The sequence below is a fragment of the Pongo pygmaeus genome, chromosome 23 (genome assembly GCF_028885625.2).
Source record: "Pongo pygmaeus isolate AG05252 chromosome 23, NHGRI_mPonPyg2-v2.0_pri, whole genome shotgun sequence".
NCBI lineage: Eukaryota > Metazoa > Chordata > Mammalia > Primates > Hominidae > Pongo > Pongo pygmaeus.
Genome location: NC_085931.1, coordinates 37,326,688 through 37,339,057, shown reverse-complemented (window position 1 = coordinate 37,339,057; position 12,370 = coordinate 37,326,688). Strand labels below are relative to the sequence as shown.

Below are 12,370 nucleotides of genomic sequence, written 5' to 3'. Positions count from 1 at the left end.
GCCCGCTTCGCAGGTGGAAAACTGGAACCCGCTCACAGACACTGTTCCCATCCACTCTTGGATCCACCCGTGGCTGCCCCTTATGCAGGCACGGCTGGAGCCGCTCTATTCCCCCATCCGTAGCAAGCTGTCCAGCGCCCTGCAGAAATGGCACCCCAGCGACTCCTCTGCCAAGCTCATCCTCCAGCCCTGGAAGGATGTCTTCACTCCTGGCTCCTGGGAAGCATTCATGGTCAAAAACATAGTGCCCAAGCTGGGTAAGGATATGGGGAAAATACATTCCAAGCCCTGCAGCTTTGGTGCCCTGGTTTCTGTGGTCAGCGGTGATGACTTAAAGCATAGCCTTTGTGTTCATGAAAATGCTTGGTACACAATATTCCTTGCTGTGAAAAAGGTACCATTTTTTTCAGAGGCTGAACATAAATGTAACTTGGGTCCTTTCTGCTGTTTATTTACAACAGTGACTAATAGTCGACAGTGACAATATTGGACTCTGCCTTGTGGTTTTCCCGATTGGTTTTGGCTTCTGGTAATAGGACAGCCATTGGAGTTCTGAAATTTTTGTGGTATTTTACTCTAAATTATTAGGGAGTTATTTCCGGGTTAGCAAAAAGAAAATATTTTTTAAGAATTGCTATGTCGGGAGCTTAAATTTGACCTTTAAAAGCAGATTAAAGCCTGAGCAACATGGTGAAACCCTATCTCTACCAAAAATACAAACTAGCCAGGTGTGGTGGCGGGCGCCTGTGGTACCAGCTACTAGGGAGGCTGAGGCGGGAGGATGGCTTGAACCTGGGAGGCAGAGGTTGTAGTGAGCCAAGATCTGCCATTGCACTCCAGCCTGGGCAAAAAAAAAAAAAAAAAAAGCCAGGAGCTGTGACTTAATGCCTGTAATCCCAGCACTTTGGGAGGCTGAGGTGGGCAGATCACCTGAGACCAGGAGTTTGAGACCAGCCTGGGCAACATGCTGTCTCTAATAAAAACATGCTGTCTCTAATAAAAACACAAAAATTAGCTGGCCACGGTGGTGCACACCTGTACTCCCAGCTACTCGGGAGGCTGAGGCACAAGAGTGACTTGAACCCGGGAGGCAGAGATTGCTGTGAGCTGAGATGAAAACGGACATTGTCTTTGCTCTTTGTGCTTCTGTGGCTTTGCCAGTAGTAAAGCTGTGCCTTACAGACCGGTTTTCTCTTCCAGGGATGTGTCTTGGTGAGCTAGTCATTAACCCCCACCAGCAGCACATGGATGCATTCTATTGGGTGATTGACTGGGAAGGGATGATCTCTGTCTCTAGCCTGGTGGGACTTCTTGAAAAGCACTTCTTCCCCAAGTGGCTTCAGGTACACTTTGTTTTGCTTGGCTTTCTGGGGGAGGGAACTGGATGGGGATTAAGTTAATTTTCTGCCAAGGCCTGACTGTAGGTACAATTCCATAATGAAAATAAATTACGTGGTGGAGTAGGAATGAGTTAGGTCATCTTCATAGTGGGCACCATTTATTGGACATTTGCCATGCTCCTCTCAGCAACCCTATGGGGTAGGGGATATGGTATCCCTGTTGTGTAGACATGGAAGCTGAGGCTCAGAGTTTACATGCAAGGGCACTTTAGCTACCAGGCTGACTCCAAAATCCATATTCATAAGTGCTAGACTGTTTAGCTACTATAAATCCCTGTAAAGTGGTGTCACTAGCTTGCAGGACCAGGATCAAAACAAAACAAACGGCCCCTTCAGAAATCTTGCCTTCATTTGTTGCCACCATGGATGCAAGTAATTTTTCTTTTTGGCAGGTGCTGTGCTCTTGGCTCAGTAACAGCCCAAATTATGAGGAGATCACCAAGTGGTACCTGGGTTGGAAGTCTATGTTCTCAGACCAAGTGCTGGCACACCCATCTGTCAAGGACAAATTTAATGAGGCACTTGATATCATGAACCGGGCGGTGTCCTCCAACGTTGGTAAGTGAGGATTCCCATTTTGGATGTCCTGGCCCCGAGTTTCAGATTTTACACATGTAAATGCACAGAATCAGAGTTTTCTGGTTCCTGTAGGCAGCCTAAACGTTAGTCACTTTTGCACATAGCAACAGACTCTCACCCTGCTGATTGGGGTACATGGTCGGCTGGCACCCACTGCCCAGGTCTACCATGACTGAGAGGGGCATCTTCCCTGAGTGGAGACTGACTTAAGCTGGATTCAGATGATGTCAGTCTAACCCCAGGCCCCGCCCTCTTAACCGCTGTGCTGTGTGGCCTTTTAAGGCTCATTCAGGCCTGAGCATGCTGCTCAGGTGACGCATCTTACAGTGTGGAGTTCGGCACACGGTCTGACACTTGGTGATTGCTCAGCCTTAATCAGCCCCATTTTACCTGTTAAACAGTAAGATCTACTTCATAGGCTAAAAGGGAGATTGAGTTCATGCTCGTGTGTAGCCTTCAATAGGTGGTGTCTGTGTTGTCAAAAACCGGCAGTTCGCTGTTCGTGTACTGTATCTATTCCCAAGTTCTAGGTAAGTCATTCTGCCTAGATCATAAGTGAGAGTATGTTTATGTTTCTACATTTGGGAGCCTATTTCAACCAGTCCTGTGCTCCAGTGTTGCTCATTAGCCGATTCACAGCATTGAAATGGGATCATCTAGTCTGTTTTACAGATAAGCCCAGCGAGGCTAAGAGCCTGTTCAAGGTCACATAGTTAAAGGGTGGCAGTTAGAACTGGAATTTCTGTTTCCTGAGTCTTTAATTCTTGTTATTTAATAGCCTAGGCCAGGCGCAGTGGCTCACGCCTGTAGTCCCGGCACTTTGGGAGGCCGAGGCGGGTAGATCACGAGGTCAGGAGTTTGAGACCAGCCTGACCAACATGGTGAAACCCCGTCTCTACTAAAAATGCAAAAATTGGCTGGGCGTGGTGGCACATGCCTGTAATGCCAGCTACTCAGGAGGCTGAGGCAGAAGAATCGCTTAAACCTGGGAGGTGGAGGTTGTAGTGAGCCGAGATTGCAAGCACTGCACTCCAGCCTAAGTGACAAGAACGAGACTCGGTCTCAAAAAAAAAAAGAAAAAATAGCCTATTCTGTGAAAACAGAGATTAAGTAACAAGGCAAATATACTTCTCTGCTTCTGTAATTATCAAGTTCTTTCTAAAAACTCTTCCTTAGCTACCCTTGGCCTCATGTTTCCAAAACTTCCCTGAATATACCCCTCAATTAGCACTTAGCATTTATGGTCTTGGTATTATCCTTTAAACACCCATTTCAGCTCCCTAAATATATGTGAACTTCTTTCAGGATGAGGGGCCTGTGTGGGTAGGTTAAAAATAAAGCCAGTGTGGGCCCTATGTTTTCAAGGTACTAAAAGCTGCCTCTTTGGTGGTGTGAAGTGGAAACTCTACAGAGCAAGGTGGGAACAGAAGAGTGGCTGAGGACTCTCTGTTAATGTTTCCAGCTCTGAAAGAACAAATCACTTGCAGATACTTCATTTTAAAATGTTGAATATTAATAATCTGTTTGGTTACTAGATACTAGCCAGGAACCTTCTGAACAGTTTTTATGTGATACTGGCCAGTTGTCTAAACTTCCTCCAAAGTTGTATCTTTGAGGCAGAGCTGCCCTTCAGTGAGTCACAAGCACTCTGGCACACCCAAGACTTGGACCAAGTCACAGTGTCAACTTCCATACACCTGGAAACACCTCTCCTCACCGCCCTGTCCTCCTGTATCTCTTAGGTGCCTACATGCAGCCAGGAGCGCGGGAGAACATTGCCTATCTCACCCACACGGAGCGGAGGAAGGACTTCCAGTATGAGGCCATGCAGGAGAGGCGGGAGGCTGAGAACATGGCTCAGAGGGGCATTGGCGTGGCTGCCAGCTCTGTGCCCATGAACTTTAAGGACCTCATTGAGACCAAGGCTGAGGAGCACAACATTGTCTTCATGCCCGTCATTGGGAAGCGACACGAAGGGAAGCAGCTCTACACCTTTGGCCGCATTGTGATCTACATCGACCGGGGAGTGGTCTTTGTCCAGGGCGAGAAGACGTGGGTGCCCACCTCACTGCAGAGCCTGATCGACATGGCCAAGTGAACTGTGGCAGGTCCAGAACCAGCCAGAGACTTGCCCCTGAGAGGGATCTATTGTAAATAAACAGTATTTTAGATCACCTTCAAAAGGGTAACTTCTTTACTCAGGAGCTGCTCCACATCAGGCCAGGTCACGAGGGAAGGATGTAAAATGGGACGATGCCACTTAGTGCAGGAATCTTTATACCAAGTCCTCATGTGGGGTATCGTCCTCAAAACAGGACGGCCAAGTTGATGTTCTTTCCTGGCAAAGGAGTGCTCTCTAGTTCCTCCATGGCAGCCTTCCCTTGAGTCTCCGGTGGCAGCTTCTACCTCAGCCACCACTGAGTACCTCACAGCAAGTTCAGTCAGTAGCAGAAGGATCTTCTCTCTTCTTCCTGATGATTTCAAGGTCCTCACAGTCCTGATAATCTGGTTCTTCCCGAAACTCCCAAATATCTGTGGAGAGCTGTTCTAGCTTTTGCACAGGGAACCAGTGGACAGAGGTATCATTAAATATGTCCATGTATTGTGAAGTCTGAGGAAACTCAAGCTCCTCCAGTCCTTTTAAAATCTGAGCAGAAAAATTCAAGTATAAAAACTTTAGATATTCACAGTAATCCCCACTCTTCTGGGATAAATTTCCATTTTACTTGTCATCCCCACTTTCCTTTTTAAAAAAATAACAAATAGGGTATTTCGATTTAAATGCTTTTGCACAATGAATTGAGCGCCCCAAGGACAGTGGGTATCATAGACTGTGATCCTGAGAATAAAGGAAATAAGGAAAAAACTAAGAGATGCATTAAAAAGTCATAGCTTTCTGGAACACAGACCCATGGAGAGAGCTGACAGTACACTAGTGCCACTTAGCCCGTGAGTTTCCTCCTATGCCTGTAAAGATAGAATTCTTCACAGTTTCACACCCTTTTCCATCCCAGCCCCTTTATTCAGATAGATACCTTTGCAATGTAGGGATAATTTTTCTGCAGAATCCTTGCCAACAACCTAGAAATTAAAAAAAATGATTAGGAGGTATGAGGATAGTTTCATTCAACTTAAGACACATAGAAGGGCAAGATGATTGAAGCACAGTAAGAATTCAGGAAAAAACCCAAGATGTGGAGTAAACCAGTTAAATAGTTGAAAATGTGGGTCAGGTGTGGGTAATCCCAGCACTTCGGGAGACTGAGGCGGGCAGATCATTTGAGGTCAGGAGTTCAAGACCAGCCTGGCCAACATGGTAAAACCCCATCACTACTAAAAATGCAAAAATCAGCCAGGCGTCCTGGTGCGCATCTGTAATCCCAGCTACTCATTAGGCTGAGGTAGGAGTACCGCTTGGACCCGGGAGACAGAGGTTGCAGTGAGCTGAGATCATACCACTGCACTCCAGCCGGGGAGGACAGAGTGAGACTCCATCTCAAAAAAAAAAAAAAAAAAAAAGCAAATATTCCAGTAATTGTGCCCATTTCATCAAGAGAAATGACTGAGCAGACTCCTAAGCATGGGAAACAGAATGAGAATGTGGAGCTGTAGGCAGAGGAATCAAATAGCTTTTCCCTGTTTTCAAAACCATTTCTGTGTATCATAATGGAAGGGAGGAATTCGTGGCAAAAAGACTCCTTAACTTGCTTCACAGTTCGAATCAGGGTTTGACATCTCCTGTCTTTAAGCCTTCATCCAGTTCCCTATGGAAAAGCATTTCCCCAGTATGATCGTCAAGGAAACGTTTTCTGCATGTGGGTCAATCTGAGGTATGGGCTTCACCTCAGGGCCTGACGGAATCTCAGCATTCTCAGACTTACCTCTCCTCAAGTCCTTTGAAACTGTTCCCAATGATGACCATCTTAGAAAGGGCATCTACTGACCAGTTACTCCATAAAAGATTGTTGTACAAGGCCGTCCCACAATGGAGCATGTAAAAGATGGTAGGCTCCCCGCGAATACTCCGTTTCCCTTCCTGGGGATACGACATTCACAGGTGTAAACATGCCCACAACCTATTCTTTACAGCAAGGTGAGGGAGAGGTAAGGATGGGGATAATCATAAGACAAACTAAAGGATCAAATGGAAAAAAACTCATTTTGTGGAACAGTTACACTCGTATATGAAATCTATACAGTTACAGGACTAAAGAGTCAGGAAATCATGATGTCCCGAAAGAACTCATGTTTACTTAACAAATGTACACATTGTGTTCTCATGAACACAAAACCCTGCACTGACAGAGGGGCTTCCTGGGTCTATGACAGCAAGAACAGGAGGGATAGTGATGTTACTTACCCCATGTATTTCCCCTATGTTCAGTAATCCACACTTCCTGTGTCACTTCCTGCAGATCTGCATAACTAAGTCCTCTTCCAATGTCCCTGAGGCACAATCACCCCTCCTGAGAACCACTGCTTTCCGGCCAAACTCTAGCAGGGAACATAAGGCCCTTTGTCTGACCCTTGCCCACCTCTGGCCTGCCTCTCCTCTCCTTGCAGCTTCCCTTGTGTTAATAACAAACTGGCAGTGGTTTCCTGAACAGCCAGCACTGCACAGCTACCTGCAATCCTGGTTCTGTCCCACTAGCAAACTCCTGGTAGACCTTCAAAGCCCAGCTCAGACCCAGGAATCCTTCCTCCATCCCTCCAAACACCTCTCTTGTCTCAGCTCCTAGTACAAGGTTCTGCCTATTTCATTCCTCATTCACTTGTTTACAGCTCACATGCCCTGATGTGACCATGGGCTCCCTGAACACAGGGACTGGCTCCCATTTTTCTTGGTCTCCCCAAAGCTCCCTGCCTAGCACAGAGCAGGTACCCAGAAAGATGATCTGAACTGAGTGACAGTGTTTTAGGACCTTGCCAATATCAGGGAATGACTCTTCTCTCAACTGAGCCAAATTTTCATACATAACAAGCAATAAGATGGCAGTTTCAGCACACACACAGGAATGAAATGATTCTAATCCCCAAGACAATACAAAACCGAAATTGGAGGGATTTGCTCATACTGGCTTTGGCCCTGTGCTTGAGAGATGCATTTCTTTATTCCACAGGTCTCAGAAGTGTCAAATCCCAGCTATTTTGGGGGGTGCAAATGTGGGCAGAGAATTAATCCACAACTCACAGCCAGGTGCTATGGGTTTGACTGGGTTATGGCATCAAAGAGGAATGCTGCATCCCCTTTTATTACCTCCCTGGGACAGGGTAAAATCCAACCACAAAGATCTCGCTTGAGGCACCTAGACTTTCATGTTTCAGTAGCAACAGCAAATACCAAGTTAGCATAATTTCCAGACAAGTAATTCTCACAAAAGTGGTGCAGACCTAACATGTCCTGGTTCATGCTGTCTGTGTAATTTTTTTCTGATGGGCACAACACAAGCCAAAATGTAGGTAACTGACTGGCTGGTTACATCGTTCAGGCACTACAAAAGCGAGCAGGCGGTAAGAGAGGAATGGCTGCCACTGCAAAGAATGCTGGTGTCCACAGGCAGAGCCTGGGGTGAGTCTGGTCAGGATTTTTACAGTTCTGTCTTCTCCCATTTAAACCACTTACCTCGTTCTCACTGAGAACAGTCACACCAAGGGTGTTAAGTACATCAGTTTCAAGTTGGCTAAACAGAGGGTCATATACCCAACAGTGACTTCTGGGAATCTAGAAGGGAAGAATGAGTTGTTTACTTCAACCCAAACATCTGTTTGCACCCATGTACAGGACCAGAGGAGGAGGAGATGAAAATGAATCCAAAAATGTACCTGGCACTTTTCCAACAAAAGCAGCAAAAACGTTAGCTGGTTTCTAGCTATGATGCAGGTGGCAAAGTTCCCAATGCCGTAACACACACACTTCAAATGGCAGGTTCCTGTGACCAGGGTCTCTCTTGGGATAGAATCAGGGGCCACATCTGACTCCTCTGGCAATGAGTCAAGATGCAGGTTTCCAAAGATGTCCGAAAGAGTCCCCACAGGGGCCTTCAGTTGTTCCAGATGTTTTGTGAGACATCTATTGATGGTTTCTGAAAGAGCAGGCCCCCAAATGCAGTTAGAGGGCATGCTCTGACCCTGTGAACCAAATCATCCACAAAAGAAGTTCACACATTTGGGGAGAAAGAGATCAGGGCAGTAAAAGGTTTCAATTTTTCAGAGAGAGAGAGAAGCTGCTGGCCTCATTCCCAAACATGCCTGGACATACAGTCACATTCACCACCAACTGACAAACTGTCCCGGTCCCTGGACTCCCATGGTCCAAGAGCATGTTGCAAGCAGAAATTGGGTTTCACTCAAGGGCAGTTTCCATCTAAAACTCTAATGTGAACTCATTCTAATTTAACAAGAGGCTCCTAGTAAATGTAGACTATACTCTGAAATGCATACTTTTAAAGTTGTAACAAACCAGGTGCGGTGGCTCACGCCTGTAATCCTAGCACTTTGGGAGGCCGAGGTGGGTGGATCACCTGAGGTCAGGAATTCAAGACCAGCCTGGCCAACATGGCAAAACCCCGTCTCTACTAAAAATACAAAAAATTAGTCAGGCGTACTGGCGCACGCCTGTAGTCCCAGCTACTTGGGAGGCTGAAACAGAAGAATCACTTGAACCAGGGAGGTGGAGGTTGCAGTGAGCCGAGATCACACCACTGCATTCCAGCCTGGGCAACAGAGCAAGACTCCATCTCAAAAAAATAAAATAAAGTTATGCTCTGTTTAAGTCTTCTCATGTAGAGGTAGGTTCTCTTGTCTCTCCTTTTATTGTACTGGTACTGAATTTCGCAAAACAAAAAAAGCTGTGCATTCCAATAAGATACCAATTTTTCACTTAAGATACCAGCAAAGGGCCAGGCATGGTGGCTCACACCTGTAATCCCAGTACCTTGGGAGACCAAGGCGGGCAGATCACTTGAGGTCAGGAGTTCGAGACCAGTCTGGCCAACATGGTGAAACCCCATCTCTACAAAAATACAAAAATTAGCCAGGGGTAGTGGCGCACACCTGTAGTCCCAGCTACTCAGGAGGCTGAGGCAGGATTGTTTGAACCCAGGAGGTGGAGATTGCAGTGAGCAGAGATCATACCCCTGCACTCCAGCCTGGGTGACACAGTAAGACTCCGTCTCAAAAGAAAAAAAAAAGCAGCAAAGACATCTTTAAACAAGACCCCAGGCCAGGAAAAACTGGCTCTTCAGGTCAATTTTGATAAAAGAATTGGTGAAAATTTTCTGGATAACTTGACAATAGATATCAAGTTAGTCACCGCCTTTCATTTAATTCCACTTCTGGGAATATATCCTAAGAAGATCATCTTAAGTTTGGTAAAAGCTTTATGCATAAAGTTACTCATTGCAAAATTATGTATAATAACTTAAAAAGGCTGGTTGTGGTGGCTCATGCCTATAATCCCAGCGCTTTGGGAAGCTGTAGGCGGGAGGATCACTTGAGCTCAGGAGGTACAGGCTGCAGTGAACTATGATTGCACCATTGTACTCCAGCCTAGGTGAAGAGTAAGACCCTGTCCTAAAATAATAACTGAAAAACAACGGAAGAAAACTAAATGTCCCACAATAAAAATGATACCTATGGTACATCCACTCCATGCATAAATATTATGTTGCCACCCACACACTATGTTTAGGAAGAGATTATCACTGCATGAGGAAAAGGCTACATTGTAATATCATGGAAAAGGAACAGGATAAATATAAATTTCAGCAATAATAATGACAACATTTATTGCCTTGTATACAGCAGGCAAGCATTTAACTAAACAGCTTCAATTCTCAAAACTACAGGATATACACATTATCCCCATTTCACAGATAAAGAAACTGAGGGTCAGAATTAAGTGCCAAAAGACACACAACTGTAAGGGGCAGGGGGCGTTAGAACCCAGCAAGTTATCCCTCTGTGAAGCAAAATGTCCTCAAATGAGGACTGATTCTCTTTTCTGCCCCGCAATCCCTACCCTTGGCCAGGTGTTACCCACCTAGTGCTGAACTCCAGAAATCAGAGATAAACAGGTCCTTCCTGTTGAGAAAAACAATGGCACAGTCATGTCCCACCCATTTCAGGGCTGCCCCAACAGTAACTTTCCTCATCATGACCCGAATGCATAGAGAATGAGGTGTCCTGCAATGCAGGGCCCACCCTTACCAAGTGATAGGAGGGGGATATATGTTGAATATGTCCAGAGCCAGAGCACATACTGCTGGGGCTCAGAGACTGCAGGAGAGAGGATGCTGGAGGAGGTCCTTGATTCCCAGAGGGAGGTCTGGGTCTATTCTCGGTCTACAACAGAGCCTAGCATAGAATTGCAGCTCAATAAATGGTTGTTAAGTGCTCAGAATTAGCCTTTCTGAGCTTTAGTTTCCTCATCTCTAAAATGGGGATAAAAATCATTCCCAACACGGAGGAGTTTAGAGGCATAAAATGGGTTAACATTCTTAGCACAGTGTCTGGCACATAGCAGATACTCAATAAATGGTATTTGTTATTATAAATAGTTCTAAGGGGAAAGTAAAGAGACAAAACCAAGTGTCTGGGCTTTCTTTATTCAAGTCAACTGGTTTTACAGACCCAGAGCAAAACAAAGTCAACAGTGAATTAAAATGAACTGGATTTGAACTGACAAGCCATGGCCAGAGACAGTGATTATGGGGTTTAGAAAGGAGTACAGAGAATTGAAAGTCGGCCCAGAGGCTGCTGCACGTTTCTCACAGAGGGTAAAGGAGAGAGTTCTGATGTACACAGGAATGCTTTATGAACTGGTAAATGCATACATAGATAAGCGTGTAAAATGCTGGCCCAATCCCTACTCAGAGCGATGGTGATTGCACCACACTTGGGTGTTGGGAGAAGCAAGGAGCTCCTGGGGAATACTGAAGCAGTTGAGGAAATCGTGACAATGTCAAGGGATATGAAAAATGCCTTGAGTTTTCCAAACCCCCAGACACATTCACTCTCACTGGCACCCTCTGAGAGCTTAAAAAGAATCGCAGATGCTTTTTATTCAGGCTCAGCCAATTGATCAGCAACTTCCTCTTCAGAGGTAAACTCTGGGACATTACTGCCTCTTGACCCTAATTCTAGGGGAGAGGAGCACACAAAATTAATCTAATTTCTCCCCTTGTGATGGCCCTTCAGATGCTGATCTTAAGTGCTAACTAAAACTGTTATTTATTGAGCCTAACAGAACTGCAAATAAAGATAATAATACTAAATAACAATAATAGGTAACATTTATTGAGTGCTTCCTCTGTATTAGGCACTCTCCATGTACTTCCTAAGGTACGGAGCAAGGTATGTGAGAATCTGGGCTGGGATAAGCAACCAGCACAATGGAAAGCTGGAAGCACTGGTTTTTGTCACAAAGACCTGGGTTTGAAATCTGGTTCCAAACATTTTGTCTCTTTGAGAATCAGTGAGCTACCAGGGTCCTAGTGTGCCTGCAATGTTTAACATAAAGTGTGTAGAATGATTAAGCTAATGTCAGGCACACAGCAGCTGCCTGATGATAGCAGTCACGTATTCATGTTGCTTCCCTCGTGTTACCACCACCAATAATATACCAACATCGGCATAATATTAATAGCAAACATTGGCACAGTGCTTACCACGTGCCAGAAAATGGTTTCCGTTTACTAATTCATTGAATCCTCAAAACAAACCTACGTATGTAGTATTTTCATCCCCATCCCACAGATGAGAAAACTGAGGCACAGCGATTATAAATTGTCCAAGGTCACGCAGCTGTAACCGTAATAAAAGGAAAGATAACCTTTAACTGAGCGCTTACTATAATCCACATCTTTAATGAGCTCGTTACCTACGTTAAATCTTCATAATAACTCCTTAAAGGGTGTGCATTATATCGCCACTCTACAGATGGGGAGACTGTGGCTCAGAATTGCCCATGGGCGCAAAGATTCCATCAGGGCCGACCCTGCACTCACTCAGCCTCCCAGATGCGACGAAGCACGACTCCGCTGTCAGACTCGAACTCCGCCTCGGGGCCCGGGGGCGCCGCCTCCCTCCGCCGCGGCCGTCGAGCCGCCGAGCGCCTCTTCCGCGGAGCCGCCGCCTGCCAGGATTCCAGCGCCGCAGCTGCGGCCGCAGCCATTGGTCTCTGACGTCAGCGGCGCGCGGCGCACTCGGCACGTCATCGCCGCGCGCCGGCTTGCCAGGAGCTGGAGGGGGAGGTAGGCGGGGCGGCGCGTGACCTAAGGCCTCTCTGCCGCGCGCGCAGGTACGGGACCGAAGTCGCAGGTGCCCAGCTGCCGCCCACATTTCTGGTCCAGAGTCCCGAACCCCGAGCACTGGGATGCCTGGCTACTCCG

At 46.3% G+C, this 12,370-nt stretch overlaps 3 protein-coding genes across 11 annotated transcripts in view; 2 read left to right on the top strand and 1 right to left on the bottom strand.

The window, feature by feature from the left end:
* The window catches only part of TFIP11 (tuftelin interacting protein 11), a 22,529-nt gene extending 18,367 nt beyond the window's left edge, over positions 1–4,162 (top strand). For all 3 annotated transcript variants that reach the window (XM_054470528.2, XM_063662742.1, XM_054470527.2), the window contains exons 12-15: positions 14–257; positions 1,201–1,343; positions 1,793–1,958; positions 3,722–4,162. In XM_054470528.2, the coding sequence (XP_054326503.1) occupies positions 14–257; positions 1,201–1,343; positions 1,793–1,958; positions 3,722–4,077 (909 nt within the window). In that variant the 3' untranslated portion in view covers positions 4,078–4,162. The remainder of the gene's footprint in view (positions 1–13; positions 258–1,200; positions 1,344–1,792; positions 1,959–3,721) is intronic.
* On the bottom strand, positions 3,474–12,186 carry SRRD (SRR1 domain containing). Of its 2 annotated transcripts, XM_054470531.2 has the most exons (7): positions 11,987–12,186; positions 10,021–10,061; positions 7,803–8,062; positions 7,603–7,701; positions 5,861–6,015; positions 5,015–5,060; positions 3,474–4,626 (listed from the first exon to the last, which is right to left on the bottom strand). In XM_054470531.2, the coding sequence occupies exons 1-7, from the start codon at positions 12,151–12,153 to the stop codon at positions 4,417–4,419; spliced, it is 978 nt and encodes a 325-aa protein (XP_054326506.1). In that variant the 5' UTR covers positions 12,154–12,186; the 3' UTR covers positions 3,474–4,416. The 2 variants fall into 2 exon arrangements, with proteins under 2 accessions (XP_054326506.1, XP_063518814.1); XM_063662744.1 differs by lacking the exon at positions 11,987–12,186 and having other exon boundaries at positions 7,803–8,108.
* Positions 12,138–12,370, top strand: part of HPS4 (HPS4 biogenesis of lysosomal organelles complex 3 subunit 2) — a 33,039-nt gene continuing 32,806 nt past the window's right edge. For 2 of the 6 annotated variants that reach the window (XR_010125851.1, XM_054470522.2), the window contains exon 1: positions 12,138–12,279. The gene's annotated coding sequence lies outside the window, so the exon portion shown is untranslated. The other 4 variants (XM_054470521.2, XM_054470526.2, XM_063662743.1 and 1 more) reach the window with 3 other exon arrangements.

Coding starts and splice junctions, on each gene's coding strand:
- SRRD (XM_054470531.2), bottom strand. CDS start 12,153: ATGGCTGCGGCCGCAGCTGCGGCGCTGGAATCCTGGCAGGCGGCGGCT. Junction 6,016..7,602: donor CTGTTCTCAGTGAGAACGAG/GTAAGTGGTTTA, acceptor TCGTATCCCCAG/GAAGGGAAACGGAGTATTCG. Junction 4,627..5,014: donor ATTATCCCTACATTGCAAAG/GTATCTATCTGA, acceptor TTTTCTGCTCAG/ATTTTAAAAGGACTGGAGGA.